At 45.7% G+C, this 23,372-nt stretch overlaps 3 protein-coding genes across 3 annotated transcripts in view; 1 reads left to right on the top strand and 2 right to left on the bottom strand.

Annotated features, from left to right (window-relative positions):
* Positions 1-1,569: 1,569 nt before the first annotated feature.
* On the bottom strand, positions 1,570-1,868 carry T265_04319 (hypothetical protein; the record flags this gene model as incomplete). The annotated part of the gene is made up of 2 exons (XM_009169028.1): positions 1,570-1,769; positions 1,811-1,868. The coding sequence occupies 2 exons, from the start codon at positions 1,866-1,868 to the stop codon at positions 1,570-1,572; spliced, it is 258 nt and encodes an 85-aa protein (XP_009167292.1).
* A 12,413-nt stretch (positions 1,869-14,281) lies between these two features.
* The window catches only part of T265_13477 (hypothetical protein), a gene marked incomplete at both ends in the record, with an annotated part of 23,954 nt that continues 14,863 nt past the window's right edge, over positions 14,282-23,372 (top strand). Inside the window, 2 exons of the mRNA XM_009169058.1 lie at positions 14,282-14,470; positions 20,560-21,680. Coding sequence (XP_009167322.1) covers positions 14,282-14,470; positions 20,560-21,680 — 1,310 coding nt within the window. The remainder of the gene's footprint in view (positions 14,471-20,559; positions 21,681-23,372) is intronic.
* The window catches only part of T265_04318 (hypothetical protein), a gene marked incomplete at both ends in the record, with an annotated part of 14,860 nt that continues 14,168 nt past the window's right edge, over positions 22,681-23,372 (bottom strand). The window contains one exon of the mRNA XM_009169027.1: positions 22,681-22,757. Coding sequence (XP_009167291.1) covers positions 22,681-22,757 — 77 coding nt within the window. The remainder of the gene's footprint in view (positions 22,758-23,372) is intronic.

The raw sequence follows: 23,372 nt of genomic DNA, 5'->3' as shown, positions 1-23,372 counted from the left end.
TACATTTAATCCCTAACCCGTATGATTGCGATGCAAATTTACTGTCCGATGATTCTTCAGACGGTTAGCTTGTCAATCTGTTACATGGGAACCTGGTCGATCCTATCTTCATGCATTCTAGCAAGACTATTCCGCCGACTGAGAAGGCATGCGTCCAAACTTAAGTAGTTATCATCTAGTTCGTTCAGTTTTCATACTATTGCTGATTAGAAGAGCCCGTCTCCTCTTTTAACCAAGAAATGTACCATCTTCATAGTGTTTTATTCGTGTTTTGCGTGTGTTTGCGCCTGCTACAGAAAGGCGAACCGAACGGCCACCGCCAGGCCTCGGTTACTGATCACTGTGAAGTAAGTAGTACTAGCTCTTCTGTGACTGGCAAGGTCAAATGGAAGTTGGACGCAAGAAAGGCCATCCAACTATCGTCGGCATCGGTCTGAAGTCAATCATTAGAGTTTCTACCACAGTGGTCGAGCGCAACTTCTGTTCCTTGACTTCCTGTCTATATGTGACGCTTTCCGAAATTTCTAAAACCCTAATCCTTAAACCAGGAATCCTTGCCCAAATTTCTACATCTGATTCCTCTCGTCTTCTCCAGCCTCTATACCGGAGTGCCTGGCTAAACTGAACCATTTCCCTTTACTATATTATTGAGAGGGACTCTCACTTATTATACCCGAAATTTCCGAACCATCAGGCTCATATGGCAAGCCTCCTATATTATGCAATCGTAGCCTCCAGATTCTCTCCAACTGTTTCCATCTACTGGCGTTTCCTACGCATTCTGGTGGAACCCTTATGTCCTTCCCATTCCTAAACACAACCTCGACCTCACCTCCATTAGCAAGCCGTTTACATTACATTCATCCAATCTAGAGTTAATTTCGAAAGATTCGTTCACAGCGTTGTTAAGTGATCAATCCCAACATTTCGCGTCAGTTTGTGCAGTTACCATTACCCTGAATGCGTAGCTTCCCAACTAGGACTGGGGTTTACCGAATGCAGCAACGTCCAACTATCCTTCCACGGGTCATTTTTTCAATGACATCCCACTCTCGATAAGTATGTGGTCAAGGGATTAGCTACAAGTGTATAGTCCTCCCTGACCCAGAATTTTCGTAAATTTATTCTGCTCGCCAAACACAGCATTCAAGACGCGAATGATCTGGAGATGTCGTTTTTCTGTTTGGGATACAAAAGCAATTTTTACTGATCTAACAAAAATATATAAATGACAACAAACGCTCAGCTTTAGCAACCTTTCGGTTCGCAGCAGACCTGCCACCCGAGAACAGCATGAGGGCTGCCATACTGCCAGATCAACGGAGCCCAGACAGGGGCAGTCGAGATACCGAAGTTCCGTTCGAACACCAACCTTCCAGTCACTAAGATCGCGCGTTAACCACCGAGATATCTCGAACGTACGTGATACCGGGAGAGAAAAAAGAACTAAATTTGAAACGTCTCAGTTGCAGACGGCAAAAGACGACGCACCGAAACGAAGATCAGAAAAGGCATTATTAAGTTCGTACATTTATTGTGCGAAAATTATTTTTTAAAAACTTCCACTGTTTAGGTTTCCGGTCTCTCAGGCGGAGGACCGCAGGGCTGCAGCATTCGTTCCATTATGTTAAACCTCACTCTTGCTTTGCATTCATTCTCACATATGGCGAACAAATTGAGGAGGTCGAAATGCCCCAAATAAGATGCACAACTATCACGATGTTGATTAGTTAGCCATTCCCAACGTATTGTATCTGCGTGTCCCGTTCCTAAATTGTGAACATGGGAAAACGGTAGATTAAAAACTCACCCACATACTTGGACTGCAAATGTTCAAGCTGAGTGTGTATATTGTAACGATCACCCATTGTATGCGATACAGATTACAAGCGAACGGAGACACGCCAGTAACTAGATGATCGCTGAAATGCGCAAACAAAAGAAAATTCGGTAAGAAGCAAAAAGATAACATTTGCAACTGAAGTGCTTAGTAGTTGTTAGCGAGGTGGAAGCCCAATAGGGAAACGTTACCCGATGATTTGATGCTTGATGTTCCCGACGTCCAAAACACCTTTACAACAACCGCAACATGACCATCATCTTCGGCAGCATCCGTATGAAATCACTGATACCCATCTTGTCAAACAAATCCAACCAGGAGTGGTGCGAACACAGATTTTACAAACCCCTAAACCACCGACAACCATGCCAATCTTATCTAAGGTTCTAAAACGAAAAAACAGTCCTAATGCTACACTACCGCAAAAATTTGATTTGTCTGCGGCCCCACTCTCTTGATATGGACAACACAGACCCCGGTGAAAAGCCGACAGTATAAAAGATAGGATACCGTGTTGGGAACTCAGGCTACATTAATCACAACGGGAATCTGGAAATACTAACCAAAAAGGGTCATCCTACGACAACTCAGCCACTTGTGATCTCGGGTCAACATTATTTTAAGAATGTAACCTGGTCCTTGCTGGACGAGGACTATAGCCATAAAGTGTGCTTCTCTTATGAAGGAAGTAAATAAAATCGCTTCTTTCCGGGTTCCTGATTAGAGGGGCAACTGCCCCATCCAACTTTTCGTCACATTTAAGAGGATACTTAAAGCCATCGTCACGTCTAAACCAGGGAATTTTCTAAAAAACACCCTTCACTCAAGAGTTCCTCAAATCATTATTTTCCAACAGCTTCAACTATTACTACTAGTATCACAGGGAAGCAAACACGAAGTGTGCAAATTAATCCAACACCTTCGAGTGTAAATTGCTCTACTGAACTCAGTTGGTCGGGCTTTTTTCGTACGGAAGAATTTCCAAGGTTTCCCGAGTAACATTCACGCCACGAATACCAAACGGATGAAAAGATGTCCCCCAAGGCATAGGAAGCTTGGTTTTAGAAAAAACGTGTCCCAGTGCGCCTATACAACTCCCATACTGCTTCTTGTCATTTTTAGTCTGCTATGTGAAAATCGACGAACGCTTTTCCGCCAAGTTCTTCACACTTTTTATGCACCAGGCTCACCCTTCAAGGCAGTGGGGTGAAACACGGGATCCACGATCTGGCGCGTACTTCGGACCAAGAAAGTAACTCATGCCTTGGTGAGGGCTACTTGAGATGTTGCGTGCCTTACAAATATGTTAGTGCCAAACGACTCGATAAATACCAATGTTGATTAATAATGAAAGCAGAACTGCATAAGCCATCCGTACCGTCCAACAGAAAAGCGGGCAACGGTTGACTGGAAAGATACTTCGATGTCGGTCGTCTGCCACGAATCCAACAAGTAGAGCTAATTATTCAGACCTTATATGCGGGTGATTTTCTCAAGGAATCAACTTACCTGCTTACCTAGCGAGCACCTATCGCGACTCGTTAACATCACCAGTCTTACATGACAGCCTATCTACCCAATCGCACTGTACCCTCATCTAAATAGGCCAGCCCCACACTGAAACACAAGCACGCACGTGCCGACGTGTATTTTTGCCACATTTCACGTACCCAGGTGTCAGAGAACCGGGTGCATACCCATTTCACGAATAACCAATAAGAATAGGATCCGCAACTTATGCATGAGTATAAATACCATCATCAAGCTAAGGGTCGCTGGAAACAATCAGAAAGTTGTATCCAAAAAGGATAGAATGCAGTTCAATAATCAACCGTGCAATTCACATGAGGCGATCTGGCACCGATGGGTTCTTTGACGGAACTATAAAAAGCCAATGTGACTTCTGAACACTAACGTACATCTTCCAGATATGTCGTTGCTTCCATGTCCGCTCGTGCAGCATGGTTGCCACATGCCAGTTCGTCTGTCTTAGTTTTCGTTCCAGTCGTCTAAACTGCATTAAATGAAGGTGCAGTCAAATCGAGGCTGATTTCATGAGCCTGATTCATTGACCGGGTTACCGATAAGTACCAAGCATTTGTGGTACATCACTTCTCCACACTTCCATCGCGGGGCGATTTTGGAGGCACGAAATAACAATATCCAATCGAGGAAAGTCTCCCAAAACCGAGGAAGTACTTTCAGTTCTCTCGAGTGGTTGGCTTACTTCACAAGGAGGAATACCAGAATATGTATGTCACATACCACTGGCCCAGATTCTCAGAGGATCAGCATTCCCAAATGTTCATGTCGTGAGGTCATTGATATAACCCAGCACATTAATGAACTACTTGTGACAAAGTTCGATTCAATGCATGTGACAAACAAACCTTAGTTGCACAAAAACGACCACTCGTTCGAAGATAACACGGCTGGAATAGCGATGGAAGATGATGTAGCTGAAGAGTAGGGTGAAGCAATGCAGTATTTCCGGTTCCCATGGCATGACCGACCATACTTCTCACTGCTCCTTGATAGATTTTACAAACCTCGTATCTTCTCGTAGCTTTCTAGCCAGAACAGCTCGATACTTTTCAGCTACTGAAACTTGTCGGAGTTGAACGGAGCTGCTCTTTTTTTGGCACGCGTAGTGCTGGCGGAAAACGAAGTGCTGAGCGGGCCCACATGATGGTGTGATCAGAGTCCGGTTGCGTACCGCAGAAGGACCGGCAATCCCTAACTGAGGCTCTTTATCGGTAACTGATAGCCATATGGTCCAACTGGGTCCACGACTGTATTGTGGTAGGTGGTCTCCAAGTAACTCGGTGTGTGCGCTTGTGTTGGAAGTTCGTACTGGCCAGGAACAGAAGATGATCTGCACACAACTGAAGAAGCCGCTCTCCATTATCCGTACGCTCAGCATCGACGTCAAATCGGCCACCTAACTGTGCTTCTTCCGGACTTAGTCGTCCAACTTTAGCATTCTTATCACCGGCCAGGGTTACCATATCTGTCGTTGTTGACGACCGAAGTAGCCGTGACAGATCTTGATAAAACTAGTCCTTCTCAGCCTCAAAACTGCTATCTGTTGGAGCGTATGTTGACATGACGAATAAACACCATTTATCACATCGATCTGCGTTAACCTTAATTGAGCCAGATAACCGCACAGAACAAAGGCGACTGTTTACTGGGATCCACTCCAGTAAGGCGCTTTCAGTCTTGGGGCTGAGTGCAACTCCCACACCGTAGATATCACCAGCCATTGCGTCAGAATCACCGGATGCCCGAAGCGGCCTGAGAAGCACGACCGAAGTGGGGTCTTGTATGCGTGTTTCGAAGATATAACATACATCGATAGAGAAAGAAAGGTTTCAGCAAGGGATGACTGTTGCCCAGTTGACATAGAGTGCGGACATTAAAGACTGCAACGTGGATCAGATCTTTTGAGGTTTGTAAATGATTAATTTGGTTTCTTCTTCTGGGTGATGGTTGAGACACGGAACAGTGGCTAGGGGATTGGTCAACCCCTACCAGGTCGGAATCCCGCTTGCTGCTCTCGAATCACTGCCTCGAGAGTCACCATAAGGCGACGAAGCAGAAATGATGCCAACAGTCCCGTGACGACCGGTGTCAACCTGATCACCCCGCGGTTACCACTCAACTTGAGTCCCTTTATGAAAATGAGCACTATCAACGACTCTCTCCAGTTGTCTCGGACGGACTTTTTTTAAATACAAACTGATCAGATCAGCGCTGACTGAAGACTTCACCTTCATCTTCGAGCAGAGCGCAACTGAAATGATCTTCGGGTTTTACTAGCTTTCTAGCCTCTTCCAACCTCCAAACTGGAGAACCAGGAGACTGTGTTTGTGAGACCTACAACCATTGACAAACCCGGTATAAGAGACTCTGAGTGTCGCGGGGACACCTCCCAGTATAGCTGAATGGGTCGCCAAGGTGAGCAAAGCACGGTGGGGTCCAGTCTCTTCGTGACAGTTCTCTGCTATGTATCTTAGAACATGCACCAACTGTCAAGAATCGACTTCAAAACCTACCGATGTCAGCCGATGCGTCAACTATAAGTCGGTTTTATGGGAGCCACGCCATGGCTGAGTGTGCTCACATCTTCAGTGGCACCTATGGCAATAGCTGTCGCAGCGGACGAAGTCGCATGCAAAGCAATGCTTTTGGGTCGACAAGCAACCTACGGAGCACCTGTCCAACTTTTCATCAGTAGTAAAACCGAAAAGCAGTCGGTCATTGAGGCTATCAGGAGCTCTGCTCTTTTTCTGGCATGGCGGTCTTGATTGCCGCATCAGAGAAATGGATTGTCCCTTTGGCAGCCAAAGGAACCAGGATGAAGAGCACCATGTATTCGTTCATCAAGGAATTTTCGTTATCGAAGTTCGTCTGAGCCGCTTCGTTCTTTTCGTCCATCAGATGTTTCGAAAGTGTCGGCTTTTCCGCGATTGAAATGGAACATTTGTACTGGTCTTTCCTTATTGGCAACTGCCTCGCTAGTTTAGGAACGCATAGAATCCATATCTGATGTGGTCAACCGATAGCTGTAGAGCAGCCTGAAATGATCTGGCTCGGGCCAGATCATGATTGAGAGTGAGTGGGTGCACCGCAGAAAAGTATATGCTTCCGAATTAGGCGGCACGATAAGAGCCGACATGTGACAACAACTCCCTGAGTCGCCTTAAAACTTGTCATAGCAGCAGTCGGATGAAGGGCATCATTGAGCGGGACGTGTCAGGAGCCGACCATCTCCCAATCGTCAAACATCACGTCGATTGGACACATGTCACGAGCTGGCTGAGGACTGAGGGAAGCCTTGTGTTGATTGGTCAGACTTCGGCCGGGTAAACCTATTTAGCGAGGCCTTGTGTGGCACCGTCAGCGGGGATAACTTCCTTAATGTGAATGAGCAAAATCAGGCAATAATGATAATGTTTATTCTTAACTTGTGAGTGGCACACCGTTAGACATGATCATAATGTTACACCCAGAATAAACGCATGACTGGCGAGGACGGTGGATACAGTAGCGACCCAGTCACGGATTCACGGATTGATACACAGGATCGAGGCTTTTACCCAAGTTTCCCGGGTCGCTTTCGTTCTTGTCGGTCAGTGGCTGTCGTTCATCTGAAAGGCACAAGTGCTCTTTATGTTCTCAGCGCGGGGCATTATGCTTGCCAGTGCGAGGATTCGCATAAATAAATGTCTAATAGTGCTTTAAACTGGGTTCCAGAAGGAGCGTGGACAACCGTCGGAGGAAGGTCATTCCACGCAGCTACTACCCGAAATGAGAAAAAATTTTGTCTAATGAATGTGTGTGCTCTGAGCTTGAAAAATTTCTTACTATGTCCCCGCCATGTGTTTGCTGGGTCATCGGTGAAAAACCTGTTTGCCAAGCTGTGTTCAAACAGGGCATAAGTAAGAATCAGGTCCCTCGGAGGCGACGGTATTCCAGGGGAAGGAGATCAAGCACCGCAAGACGGGTATCGTAGTCCACGGATTTGAGGCCGGCAACCATTCTCGTAGCGGCCCGCTGGAAACGCTCAATGAGTGTGACGCCTTTCGTGCGTCCTGAGTAGACAACTTGGTTGGCGTACTCCAGGAGTGGTCTGACGTAGGCCCAATAGAGTATTTGGAAGTTCATGCGAGTAATACGGGAGAAGGTGCATCCGATCATCCGTAAAATGGCGAATGCCTTTTGGGCCGATTTCTCATGGTGCAGTGAGAAGGACAAGTTTGAGGAGACCCAGGTGCCCAAATCCTTTTTGACATCTATTCTCATGATGTCTTCTGGTCCCTTTTCACTATGCGTAACAAAAGCACTCTCTGAATCCCCTCCAAACGACATATGGACGAACTTTTCATCATTCAGAGGAAGGCGCCAATCCAACGACCACTGCTTGGCAGCGTCACCCATATACTTAACTGTTCAACTCAGTCGCTCACTGGATCGCGAGGCCTGTCTTTTTTCTCATACGCACAAATACGTCACATTAAGCTGATTCATCGGACATCGACTGTCTGCACCGCCCACCACCGCACCACCACTCATGTGCCGACGCGCCCACGTATACGCCCCGGGACCTACATAAAGAGAAACCGAACCCAGTCAGGACACACAGTCTTGCGCGCACGCAGAGAGCAAGGAGTCAGCCGAGCACTCCAAGTCCACGGACAATCATGGAACACGTGTAGCAGCCATACTGCGAAGAAAACACGATCCCACCGTCCGGACTTTTACCAAGGGACTCTCACATACGATAAGTTCCCTTTTGACCCGCTCCCATTTCGCATTGTATTTATTTTTATACGTATCGCAACCGTGCTAAAAACCTCAATCAGTGCACATGCACCTTCTGACTTGCATCATGGCTATCACCACCTGTGCACAAATAATACAGGGGGTAGGAAAAGGGACAGCGTCACATGCGGTTGGCATAATCCAATGTAGGCGTGGTCACCACTGGACCTGCACGGAAGGGGAGCAGATCTACTATGCGTTTTCGAAGAGAATATCGACCAGGGTCCCATTAGCCGTACGGTGCTTCCAGCTGCAAAACACTCAAGAGTGAGGTAAGACTTTTGTGCCGAAATATTGCATTTTGCTGTGTATATGCTCAAACCAAAAACCGTCCTGATCTACGTTCACCTTTTTGCAGCCCAACAAATTTCGCTCTTTACTGTGGCAATCATATCTGTGGCGAAAAAATCTGCCGGTATAATTTCACAGCAGTGTGAAGACCCCGGGATGCCTATTTGGGGTTGGAAAGTGTGGACTGGTACTCTGATCTCAGTTGCTCAATCGCGTTAGCCTATCAGGAACACGTCATAGTTTTCGAAAAATCAATTCCTTTGTGCAAATGCTGTGAGCCTATCGAGAAAGATCGGATCGTTAGGATTCGGAGGTGGCGTGCAAAAGGACAAAGCAACGAAGGGAAAAACTAGAGGCTTCCTGCCTGATCCAGGACAAGAAAAGTGCAGTGGTGAAAACTGGGGAACCAGAACATCAGATCTGGTCAAACAGCAGAGTCGGCGTCATCACACCGGCCAAGTTCAACCCAAACAGAAAACCACCGCTGGAGTCTCGTGGCTTTGGAGTGTTGGGCTCGTAGCCAGGGTAACAAAATGCGTAAAAGGGGATGATGAAGTGGAGGAATCAGCAAAGTAAAGTGGTGATAGAACTCCCAGATACGTGGTGTACAGTGAAACCTAGAGATTCGATGGTGTTGCTGTTGTGGAGTTGGGCATAATGGTTCCTTATAAGGGTGAACTGATGGCAACACAAGAACCAGAACACGTGCTGTGTAGAAAGTTAGTGAATTTCGCGGGAGGGCCAGACACACAGAAATGGTTAAATCCGAACGAAGGGAATGAACACGCCATGGATTCAGCTAGGACGGGTGGGGAGCTTCTTCGTATTTGCAATTCGTGGAGCAAGTATATGAGAGGTTACGATCGAGAAAAGGAGGAAAATGTTGTGGGTGTGTCATTAGGCTTTACATGGCAGTGCCGTGTCATCATTGGCGTGACATACTTTCCTTTTTGGACAGCACCGTCAAGGATGTCATATTTGAAGTCATTAGGCTGGGATGGGCGATTCTTTGAGCAGCGGGATTCCTTTCAGGCTGGCCAAAGAAACAAAAGCAGAGTGAAGCTGAAGTAAGATCCCAAGCTTTTTGGTCCGTTTGAGGATCCTATGTAGGTAGATCACAGGCCATGTGGAGTGGATAACAACCAACCAGATCATCCAAACCGGTCATTGCCGAAGTTCAAAGCATGCACTAATATAAACAGCAGAGAACCGTATGGGTAAACACAATAAGGACAATGTTTATTCCCAAATGGTGGATCATTAGTTGAGACTGATGATCCTGGTCCTCCGAAGTTGATTTTAGCCACGACACATGCCGCTGACATTCCTAGGTATCCTGAATTTTATCCCGAAGATTGGATATTTAATCTCCTTGACTGCTTCTATTGTTTTCACTCCAAATAGAGCAGTATAACAAGCTGCCCTTACTCTAAAATTGTACCCACTTCCCACTGACGAGTCTTCTGTATCAGAAACACGATTGTAAGATGCAAGCAGTTTTTGAGCTAACCGCCCATAATTCTCCACTCTCTTTCGGCGGCGCAACTCTGGCTATCTGGAGACCACTGCGGTCAAGCAAGAATTCCAAGCTGTCGAGGAAAATTGTCTCTATAGTTGTCTGCTGTATGTGCGGACTAATCAGGAACTCATACCGCACCGGCAGGTTGCCTAGACGCATTGGTTGCACTGACGGTCCGTCAATGTTTGGCCGGCATCAATCAACTGTACTGATGGTTAGGGCACACGGTTTGTGTGTAGTTTCGTTAACGTCTCTCCACAGTGAGACCTCAGCTCATTCATCCCCTCTATCTTGATAACGGCTTTTATCCTAACCAGTGTCATCTCTAAGCGCAACCAACCCGGGAAAAGATGGGCATTGCAGAGCGTTTTTATTTACAGGTGTCGTGCAGATTGAACAGCCTTCCATCGACCAGGCATGGCTTAGCTCTAGTATCCGCTTTTTCTGGTATGCCCTCTTGGTTCCGTTTCGTTCTGCCGTAAGCCGCTTAGCTCAATGGTCAACTTTGGTCTGAAGATCATCCGCTGTTGAATAATCCCTCTTCTCCGGTAACTCAAACGTGGCCAATGGTGCTAGGACATTTCCCGTGCCAGTTCTCGACACTTAACTGGAAAGTTGTCCTCGTCAACTCCAACTGGGCAAAAAGCGCCGGTTGCACATCTTTGACGTATGCGTATGCATCAGTCCACCTGTAAAGCATCATTTCGTATGGGAAATATGGCTTCAGTGGCCACACCATTTTGCTTACTTTAAGAGCACAGTGTGAAAACTTTTATTACTTACAAGTTTAATCCTCAAAAGCGGTATGTAAGCTTGACGTCCGCCCTTGCTTTATTTGAAAAAGTTTCCGAGGAACAAGCAACCACCTAGTGTTTCTCGGCTGTCCTCATCAGGCAGATTTATGGGTTCGAAAGAGCCTGCCATTTGGTGCCTTTGCCCGGCAGTGCAATGCAGTATATTGTGGTTGGATAAAGTCTGATCATTCATCTGTGTAATGTACTACTCATAAGGTTGCTGAAAATCCATCGACAGCCCACGACCGGTTCCTGATCATTCATATTTATGTTTCACCGGGCCTTAGTTTCAGTGAAGCAGTTTCATATCCAACAATGAGGCATATGAAAAACGCGTCCCAAGTTCTTGCTTACTTGGAGACGGAACGTTGACAAGTAACCAAGGCTATCTTATATCGTACATGTTTCAGTTCTTACTTTTCGATCCTTGAGCACTTCAAGCGCTACACAAAATACATGAGTCTCGTAAATATCCCCTTCAAAGGCCGACGCATCAGGCCTACTTTACTGTTTGCTCGACCGATCTATTTTATTCTTTTAGCTCCATGACTATCCAAATGATGCCTCTGGTCACTCCTTAATACACAGACGGTTGTTTCCAAAGTGTACCGTATGGGGAGCCGAAGGGCACCTTCGCAGGTTTGCTCTCCTCAGCCAAACCCAATTGACTGCCTCAAAGTCCATCGAAATTTCGTGAGCAATTGTAACCACATGAGCACAAGGCAGCAGAAGACTTTAATTTGGTGTTAGCTTGCAACAAGATTCAGCTTCAACTGGCGAATGTTACTGATCCGAAAGATGTGGGGGACAAAGGTGGAGAAAAATCAGTGCTAGCGTTACTTCGCCAAAAAGTGTGCGCGGCGGCTTGATTTGACATTCGAAATTTTCCTGCAAAACAATTATGGAACACTGTGTTCGTCAAAGTGCTCATGCATATGATCGAACATTCCGCGGAGAGCGAGGGATCAATTTACTTCGTCAAAAACGCTGATTGTCATCAGCCACAATGATTCACGATGACGTACTGGACAGTTAGATGGTTGCAGTCCTTAGCGATAGCCTCGGCCCAATTTGGCCTTCTAACATTGATGCAGCGGCTAGGGTTGTTTATTCTAACTCTCGCATGTCGCGCCTTCATCCAAAGCAAAATCGGTTCAGAAAGGCCGATGCAGTATGTTGGGTTCATTGACAGCTTGGTTGTGATCAGCTACTATGATGCACTCAAAACTTGAGAGGAGCTCAGACTGCCTGCCTGTGACGATATTGTCATAAGAAGAAACGCAACCCTCAAAAATCCTATCCCGGCAAGTTTGATTTCACTGTGCTCATAATCTACCTAGAGCAAAGCACACAATTGCGGGTTGCAGCAAGCTTGACTGGTTTACCATGCACGAGCAGCTGAGCATTCCTCAAAACATTTTTCTTCGTAGAGTGGCCACTATTGAGGAGGGCTTTCATGCAGCTTGAGTTTCTTTGAATGACTGACTAACCATTGCTTGATTGCAAGCCAATTGTGCTCTTCAGCTGAAAATTAGGGTTTCTGCGGTCTTGCACATCTGTGAAGGCACGTAGCGTTGCTGCGAGTTTTGTTGATGAGTAAGATGCATGATGTCCGCCAGTTAGGTTCTGGCTGGGACCATTTTCCTTCCATCGCGCAGCAACAACATGACAGGCATTTCTAAGAACAGTCCCAGGTTATTTTCCCGCGACAGAATACTGCTCGAGTAATTGGAGGTTAGACAATGTCATATCGTGTAATGTTTAGTTTGTGGGGTTCTTTCATTACCCGCTTAAGGGTTGCTTGTCCATGGAAACAGGCACTCATGCCATTTTCACCTCCATACCTCCAAAATTTCTCTTAAAGAGCTTCATAGAAAACTATTCTGGGTTCTGTAGGGGGCGAAAAATGTATTCCGCTTTGCCCTGGTTTTTTTAGTGCAAATGGTCTTTTTCTGAGTTTTGGTATGGCCTAGTATCTGTGGTGCCGCTAGAGATCGTATAATCTTCCTCGCGCTTGTGCATGTGGCTGTGGGCTTGAATATGACTTGCTCAGTGTCAACAGTAACATACACTCTCCTGTGGTGTATTTGCCGGCTAACCTCCCATTGACGTGGAGCTGTCCAGAGTAGCAGAGTACGTTGCTTTGCGCAGAAATGTAAATGCCACCGTACCATGGTGTTCTTTCGCCTTTTCATCAAAGTTCGGGGCTGATAGCAGCTCTTTCGGCTTCTCGAATAATCCCTCAAATCTACCACTGAATTTTTTTACGCAAGCAGAGATAAACTACATGTTTGCAACAGGCAATGTGTTATATCTGTAGTGAGCGTTTCCCCCTTTCTCTGAAAAACTTCACCTAATCAGTCTACTCTTGAAGCAGCTTTGACGGGGTCTGGGTGTCAAACCTGTTTCAAAGCGCTATACGGTGAGAATTATAAACCATCTTTTGAGGACACCAGCGAGACGGATACTGTATTCTAAATAAAAAACGAGGGCATGATGAAAAAGGATAATATCCGGAAGAAACAGGCTTGCTGTGGGTGATGTCCCTGTTCATCCTCGGAATACGTTGCTTGTGAAGATTCTGGCAGCCAAGCAAGCAACTCGCGGAATGCAGTACCGCTTTAAGCTCAAATCTCGTCAAACGTTCCAACGAAAATAGCCCCGACGGTTGTGCCGTGGTTAAGTACACCCGTCGCCACCGGTAAAGCAGAGAGGTTTTTGCCCACTGAAATTTCAAACGGAGGTTCCACGCCTTCTCTGGCTCTTCCGACGGAGATCTTTCGGCAGAAGTATGCCGTATGGCACCGTAGTCCCCCGACATAGTCGATCGAGAAATACCCATGAGAGGGCTTTATTCTACCAAGATCTTATCAACTATGGTTCACTAATGAATAATTGCACGGTATAGACGCGGGAGTGGAATCCTCAATCTTCATGACGCACTGCCAGCATCTATCGGTTTTCCTTGTCGAATATGATGTGGTCTTTTCAAGTGTCACCTTCGGATTGAAATCCGCATAGACTACTGGTGTTTATATGCGGCACCCCGATTCGCCATACCTCTTGTTCTACTGAGGGATATCAAGTAGCAATGTCAAATTTCGTCTCTTATTCACGCAAAGTGAGTGCGATTGCTGAAGATCCCAATTTGGAAAGGCCTGGTTTGCCACCCGGAGGAGTACTTTCTGAGGATAAAAACTTCGAAATACAACCCATAGCCTGTTGAACAAGGAAGTAAAAGATCATAAATTCCATTTATATTTAACAAGAAGATTCAAATTTATCAGCTTTTGAAAATTCCGGCCGTTTTGATAACAAAGATAAGCGTCCCCTATTTTGCACCCGACAAACTTCAAATTTCGCGCGCGGAACCAAAATATGGCAATCGTGGTAAGGTGAAAGTTAGTGAATTTAAGACATTCACGTGTGCCAAATATCTCAGAACTTCCAGTTTAATAAACAGTAATTGGAACTGCAAGGTGGCGCATCTAAGCAATTCGTATTGAATGGCGGGAATCCACTGTTAAGACCCAGTTCCATCTTCGCCCTTTGTTCTCTCCACGGCGTTGGGTTTCCCGTACAGTCCATATTCTGTTCAAAGTGACCGGCATAAAGAAAATTTCTGTGGATTTTATTGATAAGCTTTCTTCACAGACTGGCGTATACCAGATGTGTACCTCCTATGGCAGGAATAGGACAGTGAGTAACCACATTTAATTTTGCCTATCATGTTCAGGCGTTTCACTTCTGCTGATCATACTGCCCCTTGGAACAGTCAAACTCAGTAGGGTTATCTTTATTTCGTCACGTAATTCTAGATACACGATGGGAAGATCAGTTTTGCGCGACTGTGGGAAACATGTTACAAACTGTGGGGAAACCCTCAACAAGCGTGTAAGCTCTAACTAGGTGTAGTTTTGTAGGTATTCACATAAACGTCTGCCCCGTATTTTCTTTGTGTAGCTGGATGTCTGAAGCTGGGCTGTGTTATTTTAGGAAATTCTGTGCTAGGTCCTGTCATCCTCCAATCATCAGTGTCCGTCGTCTTATATCCCAACAACATAGAATAAAAGTAGGGGTGGCACCATTAGAATAAAAGATAAAGAATGTCAGATTTAGGGACAAAAAGTGGGAGTCATTCACAATGAAGATAGGAGTTAGTTCTTCCCCAAAGTTATTTGACGGTTATCAGTCAGTTATATAACATACGAACGCGGTTCACAGTTTTCTAAAAATTTAAATAGACTCTTACATAAGCATACAACTGAGGGACTCGTTTTTAAGCTGAATGTGCTGCAAGGGTTTTTTCCAGTTCAGTTAGCTCATCAAAAATCGTGCACTGAACCGCAGTGGTTCCACCTACTAAAGCTTCGTTTGTCGAGGATGAGGAGAATAAAGGGATGAATTCCCCGCGCTGGGTATTTTGACCCGGTTTGCGAATAGGCTCCGGGTGATTCCATTCGTCCAGTTTGGCAGGAGTGAAGACTGGTATGTTGACGTCAGACCGCCATCGACGACGGAGGTCTTGCGTGCAATATCGTTTTTCCAGTGCAAAAAAAAAACACCTAAACCACGCGATTTGCACTCGGAACTCTTCAAACTGGGTGATGAGTCTTTCGTGAATACCCTAACGACCATATTACAAACCGTCTGGAATGAGGAAGAAATTCTAACGGAATGAAGCTTCTCAATGATAATTCCCATACTCGAAGGGTGCAAGAACGTCGTAGCGTCATCCAAATGGTCATGGCTTCCAAGTTGCTCTGTGACACCCTCAGCAAGATGGTCTACCATCAAGTGAGTCAGATTCGCGAAGAACCTGCCCTGGCCGGGTCGAGGTTACATCGATCATATCTCCACTTTGCGACAAGCACTGGAACTGCGCCCTGCCTTCCGACGATCAGATTTGATTGTCTTCGTCGATCTCAGATATGCTTATGACTGTCGATCGTCAGAAACTGGCAGTGCATGATGATGAAGAATGCCCCCCTCTAAATTCTTTTCTCCTATATGTCTCCTCCCATTGGTGGCTGTGTCGGCGACAGACCTTCCACCCATTCCACCACATGCAGTGGTATCAAGCAGGGATGTCTTGTCGCCTTTTCTTTCATACATCAGCATTGTACTGCTGTAGCACACTTTCAGTGTCTAGCTGCCATACCACCCGAAGGAAGCATGAGGGTCGAGATAGTGTCAAGTTTGCCAAAACCCAGACAGGAGCATTCGAGATACATGGGTCGGTTTCGAACCACGGACCTTCCGGCCAGTATGTTTACGACCTAACAATTGGATCATTTCGACCTCACCCCTTCTCTTCAACATCGTATTCTACCTCCGTACCTACCCCTCACACCGAGGATCCGGATACCACTGGGAGATTCACTCATGGGCTTTAAGTACTCTGACGGCATTGCTCTTCTTGGATCAGACACTTTAGGAATGCAAACTTTTAAATAGCCTAAATGATTCTGCTGCACAGTTCAGGATGCGCTTCGAACATCCAAAGTGTTGCTGCAAGACTGGGTGTGACCAAACCCAAACCTCAAAATTGCTCGTAAATCCATCGGTGCAGTAGGTAAGTTAAGTTCGTTTACCTGGGCATCTGCATACGTGCTGCCGCTCCGCGAAAGATGAAAGACAAGGTGTTTGCTACTCATATTTGTGGCTTTGACGTGACAACAGCTTGACTGTCAAGGATATAGTGTCGCGGTCCAATCTGTTCCACTTTGTGCATCAGGGACGTGGTCGCTATGACTGGAAGACATTCGATTACTCCTTATTTTTGGATGTATGTGACTCTTAAGCGTGGCGCGAGTCTGCCATCAGTAATACTGAAGAAGGATAGATGGTTTGCGAGAAAGTTCATCCTACCTCGATGGCCCAGCTGGTAGAAAATCTTTCAGCTGTAGCACCTTTTCAGAAGAAAACATGGGGGTTGGGATACTGTCAGGTTGCCCAAGCCTAGACAGGGGAAGTTGAGGGACAGTGTTCTGGTTCGAACCACTAACCACGCTCTAACCACTTAGCCAACTCCCCCCCCCCCCAACTGGTCACACTCCATAGGTTACTTTGGGTAAGCCATATGCTTCTTAGGATATAGAACCATTTGTCTCGTAGAGACCTCTTCGCCGAGCCTTGTATCGGATGGAGTCGGCCCAGGGGTGGTCAGTCCTTGGTCTGGCACCAAAACATGGAAAACCTCACCAGTCAACTCAGTCCCGTTGATAACCGCCGTCCGCGGGACAAGACCAATGGCCAATGACCCTGACAGATGTCCGTGTCATGCAGCCAATTTCCATTTTACATTTAAGCCATTGACTTCACTACATAGTCCCACTTGATGCGATACTGGACAAGTATGCTTTTATAGTTAGTATACACATTGAGTCATTTTCTCCAACGCGTGGCTCTCATTCTATTTACCGCCAGTGAGCGAAGCTATAGCGGCTGGAACCACCACGATTCACTGCACGGTTTTTGAGCTGAAAAGCTGAACTAGTCTGAACCGATCGTCGCCTACATTCCCTTACTCCATAAAATTTTTCGAAATGATCGTAGGTGTAAGCATCTACAGCCTCGTTGGTTTCCATCTTTTTTTGTCACTAACAAAAATGGCGGAAAGCACATTTATACTTTGTGGCTACTACTCACTTGCAGTGAGCATCGAGAGGATATACTAAGTGTGCAGAGGGTTCCAAACTGATTTGTTGCTAGCGTCCTATGCGTGAGGCAACATGTTGGAACGCGAAACTAGCCTTTGTGAGATGAAAACGTGTCCATCACTTCCGCAGTTTCTGCGGCACGGTCGCGCCTCTCATTGGGTTTCTTTGTTCTGTTGTTAACTCGCCCCTTGTTTTGAGCATTTTTGAGCATTTTGAACATTTTTAAAGCTTTATTATGTGGGTCAGCTTGAGTTGCTAATTCTTTTCATCCATATTGTTAACCATTCGTCTCCGTATTGTACCCTGGCATAGAGCGACATTTGTAGTCCTACCACTCATGAGTTGATTCAGCGATAACGTCTGAAGTTGGCTTATTGCTGCGTGTCCACCTAGGTCACAATGATTTTCGTATCTCGCTAGACACTAATATATAGATAGTCTTGGGTTAAATTCATTTAGGCTACGTTGTGGATACGTTGTTTTGCGGTTTTAGGATCTGGGTGTTGGGGCATTGAAGATATGATGCATCTTTTTTTTGAGGCTCCTTATCTCTGGATTCAATAGGTACCTCTTCTCTTTCCGTGTATTAATCTATAGCAGGGAAAACGTCTCACTGGCACCATTCTTAATTTTGGCTCACAGGTCGAGTATCATGTGTTGCGCAACTTAAACCCTTAATAAGTCAAGGTTTATACATCTTTTACAATAATGCTGATGGTTAGTTGTTGTTTCGCTTCATTAGTTGCCCTGATTCGTTCACTTATTCCCCGTTCTTCCGTTTGCTATCCCACTGGTTAGTAGCCTTAAGCAACGTTGCGTTTGTTTGGTTGCTCTATTGCTGGCTTAAAACGCACGTTATCCACCGAACAGCCTAGGCTCCTTTGCCTAAACTGCTCAGTGGTTAGAACACGAAGTTACCGGAAGGTTCTTGGTTCGAACCTGATTTGTGCTCTTCGACTTCTCCTGTCTAGGTTTGGGCAACCTGACAGTATCCCGGCCCTCGTGCTTCCTTCGGCTGGCATGGCAGTTAGCCACAGAAAGGATGCTACAGCTGAATGATTTCTTGACAATTTAATCTTATTTGATAACTGACTGACAAGGTTACTGAAGTCTGGACAGTTGCTAGTTTTTTCAGTACCAAGATAATATATTGGTAGATTTTTGCACACAACCTTTGTGTGGTATTCCCTTAAGACCCATGCAATAATTAATTGAGTTAATTGCTCACTTTGAATAGATTTAAATACAATGGTCCCTCATTGGGTACCATCATTAAGCTTTGGTCGTGGTTGTCTCTATCAAAGGGAGAAAAGCTGAACGCCTGTCCGTCGCATAGTCGTTTTATAGGGAATTTGCAATGTATGCTTTCATTTCTTATTTCTCCTTCATTCTCTCGCCTGTGAAATATTTTCGCACTGGCGAGATGACTCGAGTGGCTGAGCGCGAATTTACCGACCGTCGGGTCCTTGTTTCGAATTCAATCTCTGCCTCTCGACTTTCCCTGTCTAGGCTTAGGCAACCTGGCAGTATTCCAGCCCTTGTGCTTCCTTCGGGTGGCATGGCGGCTAGGCACCTGAAGGGTGTTACAGCTGAACGAACACTGACAAATAGATTGAATTTAACCAGGATAATAAAAGTTATATTCGTTTACCTGTGTAAGCCTTTCAGGGCACTGCCGACATGCGGAAGCATGCAGGCTGCACCAGGTTGCTCAGGCATCGTTCAGCTGTAACACCCTTGCGGTGCCTAGCTGCCATGCCACCCGAAGGGAGCACGAGGTCTTGGATACTGCCAGGTCGCTTAAGCCTAGACAGGGAAAGTCGAGAGGCAGAGGTCGGACTCGAACCAGGGATCTTCCGGTCAGTAAACTCGCGCTCTTACCACTTGAACTATCTCGCCCCCTGACGGTAACAGCTACTGTACTCTAAAAGGAACGCAACCGGTCCCATCTTGCCATATTGCTAAGGCATAACCATGAGTGGTCGGAGAGCCAGGTCTGAATTCGACTTTTCGATTAGTATATAATACCTCCACCACCGAACTATTTCGAGAAACAAAGAACCACAATACTCTTGTTTTCGGAAAACAAAGATCTCTTGGATCCATTTCCCAACGACGTTGTAACCAACTCATCGACTGTACTTGGTTTAGGTGTGACCTCTTTTTGACTAAGCTAGATGACCTGCAGTTGACCTTTGAGGATCAGAGAAACCTCATTTCTCTTGTCTGGATCGTCTTAAGACTCGAACCGTGGTAAATAAAATAACACCGAATTTGTCTTTGAACGGCTTTGAGTTTGACTAGAACAGCCAAAGCTTAAATCAAGATCCTAAGGTATATTCATTATCTTATGCAGTGGAAATAAGCAAGTTCAGTTCTCGGACTAATTAATCAGCACCGTAGCGAGCATCACATAATTAGCGGAGTCAAACTTAGCATTCGGACATCTGGCTCATCATCGTTAAGCAGAAGTCGATTACTATGCTAAGTAATGCCAGTGTTTTCTGGCTTCTGAAAGGCGGTCCCTCTGTTAGCGAGTATTTACACAAAATTGAGAAAATATTCCAGTCTTTTAAGAACGGGGATTGGTCTTGTTCCCAGAAATCCAATGGTAAAATTCTACTGACCCCGTGTAATCAGGACCCCTTTAGAGCGGAATCGATGTTTCTGTTCGTTGGGAAGAGAATTTATTAACCGGTAGGTCGATGGTTAGAACCGGGCCTCTGCATCTCCACTTCTGCTGTCTAGACTTGGGCAACCTGGCAGTATCCCAGCCGTCATGCTTCCTTCGGATGGCATGGCAGCTAGGCACGGTTAGGTTCGAGCCAGTAAGTAAGTTCGCGCCTTATTTACTGAGCTATCTCGAACTCGTGAGCTGTCGCGAGTTCCGGTAACAACATTTGTAGCTTTGTAGTTCCTTCGCCTTGTGGTATGGACCTAGATGTTTTATTAATATTCATAGAGCAAGATGCATATTTAACAAGTAACACCTTGCTTATTACTGCAGTAGTGCAATTCAGTGTGTGGTTAACTTTACCGACGGTTGTGTGTATTCATGATAAATTTATGTTACTCATGAAGAGGAGGGTATCTGATGTCACTGCCATTTATTCTGTTACACCACAGGCTCTTTTCAGTACTGGTCCTAGCAGTACTGTAGGTGCGCCGTCTTTCAGCGACATGGCCGCCTTTTGTCCCTCCGGTTACAGCTCCAGACCTGGTTCCTCGCAGCACAATGGGGACGTACTGAACCCTGCGACCGGTGCTTTTTCTTTACGACCTGGATACTCCAATACAGCAGATACAAATCCTGAAGACGTTTCCTCCTATTTCAACGCGATCGGATACAATGGTGGACAGTCTTGTCCTCCTCGGAATTTTTCTGAGCCATCGTTGTTTCCTTCTCTGTCCGTCATTAATCGGACGATGGGACATGACCTGGGTGGTAGCCGCATTGTTGGTGCGGGAACTTCAACAAGACCAACAAGTGAATCTTTGGCGACCAACAATACTCGAACCTCTGGCAACCTTTTTTCTTCGGGTTTAACCAGCGAACCTGGGACGACTAACACGAGTTTGACTTCCTCATCCTCGAGAGGCGTCAAGTTAGATCCTGCTGAATTTCCCCCCATCTTGACTGCCGTTGGTCGCGGTGGAAGTAGTTCACTTGGTGGAACGTTCCATGCCTCTTCGAATCAACCTCCTCTCCGTAATTATGTTTCTGTAATGTCGAAAGGATCACTCGGGTCGGACTCAGGCGCAAGCCCTATTAGTCAATTCACTCACACGGTCACAAGCCAAGCCACTCCTGAGTTTTCAAAGCAAGATTTTCCGGCTCTTCCAGGCCAGCATACTTCTGCATCTAATACTTCCACCTCCACGTCATTGTCAAATCTGACCGCTGTCTCTGGGACAGTACATAGGTCCATGGTGATTAATCCGTCCTCCGTTACTCCCGGTTCTTGTGGAAGCGCACTGGGCACACATCGGACGTTCACTCAAGCATCTGGATCACCACTGCCCGTAGGAACGGCTGCAACATCAGTGAATGCCGTATCCATGGGTTCTGGTATCCAGCTTTTGCCAAACCACCTTGTGGCAAATATTCCGAAAAATATGATATGCGATCAGTTCGGTATGGTGGGCTTATTGAAGCTGATTCGAGTAGGAGACTACGATACGACGTTGAATATGTTAGCTCCGGGTCTGGACCTTTCAACTTTACACAATAACTGGCAAAGTCCAGGGTAAGTTTGCTCCCATCTTCCCTCATCCACTCCAAATTTGCTGATTTCATCATGCTCGTTTACTCTTCATCGTATCATTCGGTATGAACTCCATCTACCACACTATAACCCCTTTCAAACGAATAACGTTTTCGACTTATTCTCTCTGGAATGGGCCGGAGCGGTCCTGAAGAATTTAGTGATTGTACATTTTAATGAGGATTTTGTCACGAAGCATTAGGTTGCGGGTGTCTAGCTGCATACCATGTCCTATAACAATGAACTATGACACCGTAACTTTGCACCAAGCAGGGTTTGTAGCCACAATTGGACGACCCTGCTCCTAGGGCCATAACGCTAATCGGTAGTCGATCCGATTACGTTAGGATGTATAGGGCGAGTGAATCGTTGCATTTTCATCTATTATGTAAACAGCCTTTGTTAAGAAGTTGATCCAAGGGACTACCGATCAGCTCTCCTCCACGATTAACTGGAACACGACGGATTGGGTTTACATCCTTTTCTGCTTCCCCCATTCCGTCTAAGTGGCGGTTCTTCTCCCAGACGTAGCAGAGATTATATCAACTCCTTTCTGCACCGTTACTTGCTCATCCACCAGAGACTTTTTCAATGCATCCAGCTTCAGGCCACTTTTGTTTTCGGTCAGTCTTCGCGGGACCCAAGCACGACCTCTCCAGCTCTTGGTATTTTTGACTCTTTGATCCTCGAAAGCCTGAGGACCATTTTTTTGTGTGAAAAAATCGCAGTTCTCTGCAGTCGCCATTTTGTTATTAAATACGGCAGTAAAATAAGTGACCATTTAAGTCGAACTTTTACTTCATGTTGCTCGGAAATGGCGCAGCGCTGGTATGTGCATTGAGGTTTCTTACATGCCTACCCAACTGGCAAAACCCAAGGCGTCAAAACGCATCTGTCGAGTAAATATTCCGAATCGATTATAGAGACATGTGACAACATGGTAAATCCATTGCTAATCATTTTGGTTTTAGCTTCCTTGAGATTACTTTTCATGTGTTCCACTGGCCATCGTTCGATTGATAGGCGTAAACTGGAGGTCTTCCTTTCGTTCATCCTTAGCTATAAGCTTTCAGAAAAAACAGTTTAGTTAGTGTATATGCGCTTAATACGATACTAAATTTTTCAACGTCCCGAAAATCAATTCAATCGTAGCATTTAGCGGACTTTGACCAACACTCTTTTAGGCGTATCAATGTACTAGCTGTCCATTTGTGTCTCGCTGATGCCATTTTACTTTGCAAACGAGCGTTTATTTCTAGTACTGGACCGTGTTCGCTATGAGCAATAATCTCATTGCTATTTGCTTATTTTCATCTCCTGAGTATTCTGATATAATCGGTTGCAACTACCAAACCTGTTTTATGTGTGGTTAGGCCTCTGTTTCAGTTTCCCTCTTTTCCATGGTACAGACGATTTAGCCTGACTAATGTACAAGGAGTAGCTGTAATTCCAATTTATGCATAACTGTGTCTTTAAGTATAGTTTTCCCAAGTTCTATGCTTACGGAGTGTCACGGACGCCTGCACGACAGGCTCCATAATGGGATCAGTTGGACTGAAAACACTTTTCACATGAATTCTAATTTGGCTACGATGAAATACTTCTGAGTAGCAGAAATTGCATCCGACTGATATATATATATATATATATATATATATATATATATATATTTCT

This window comes from Opisthorchis viverrini (genome assembly GCF_000715545.1).
Source record: "Opisthorchis viverrini unplaced genomic scaffold opera_v5_70, whole genome shotgun sequence".
NCBI lineage: Eukaryota > Metazoa > Platyhelminthes > Trematoda > Opisthorchiida > Opisthorchiidae > Opisthorchis > Opisthorchis viverrini.
Note: the sequence above shows the minus strand (reverse complement) of the source record. Positions and strands in the feature narration are given on the sequence as shown.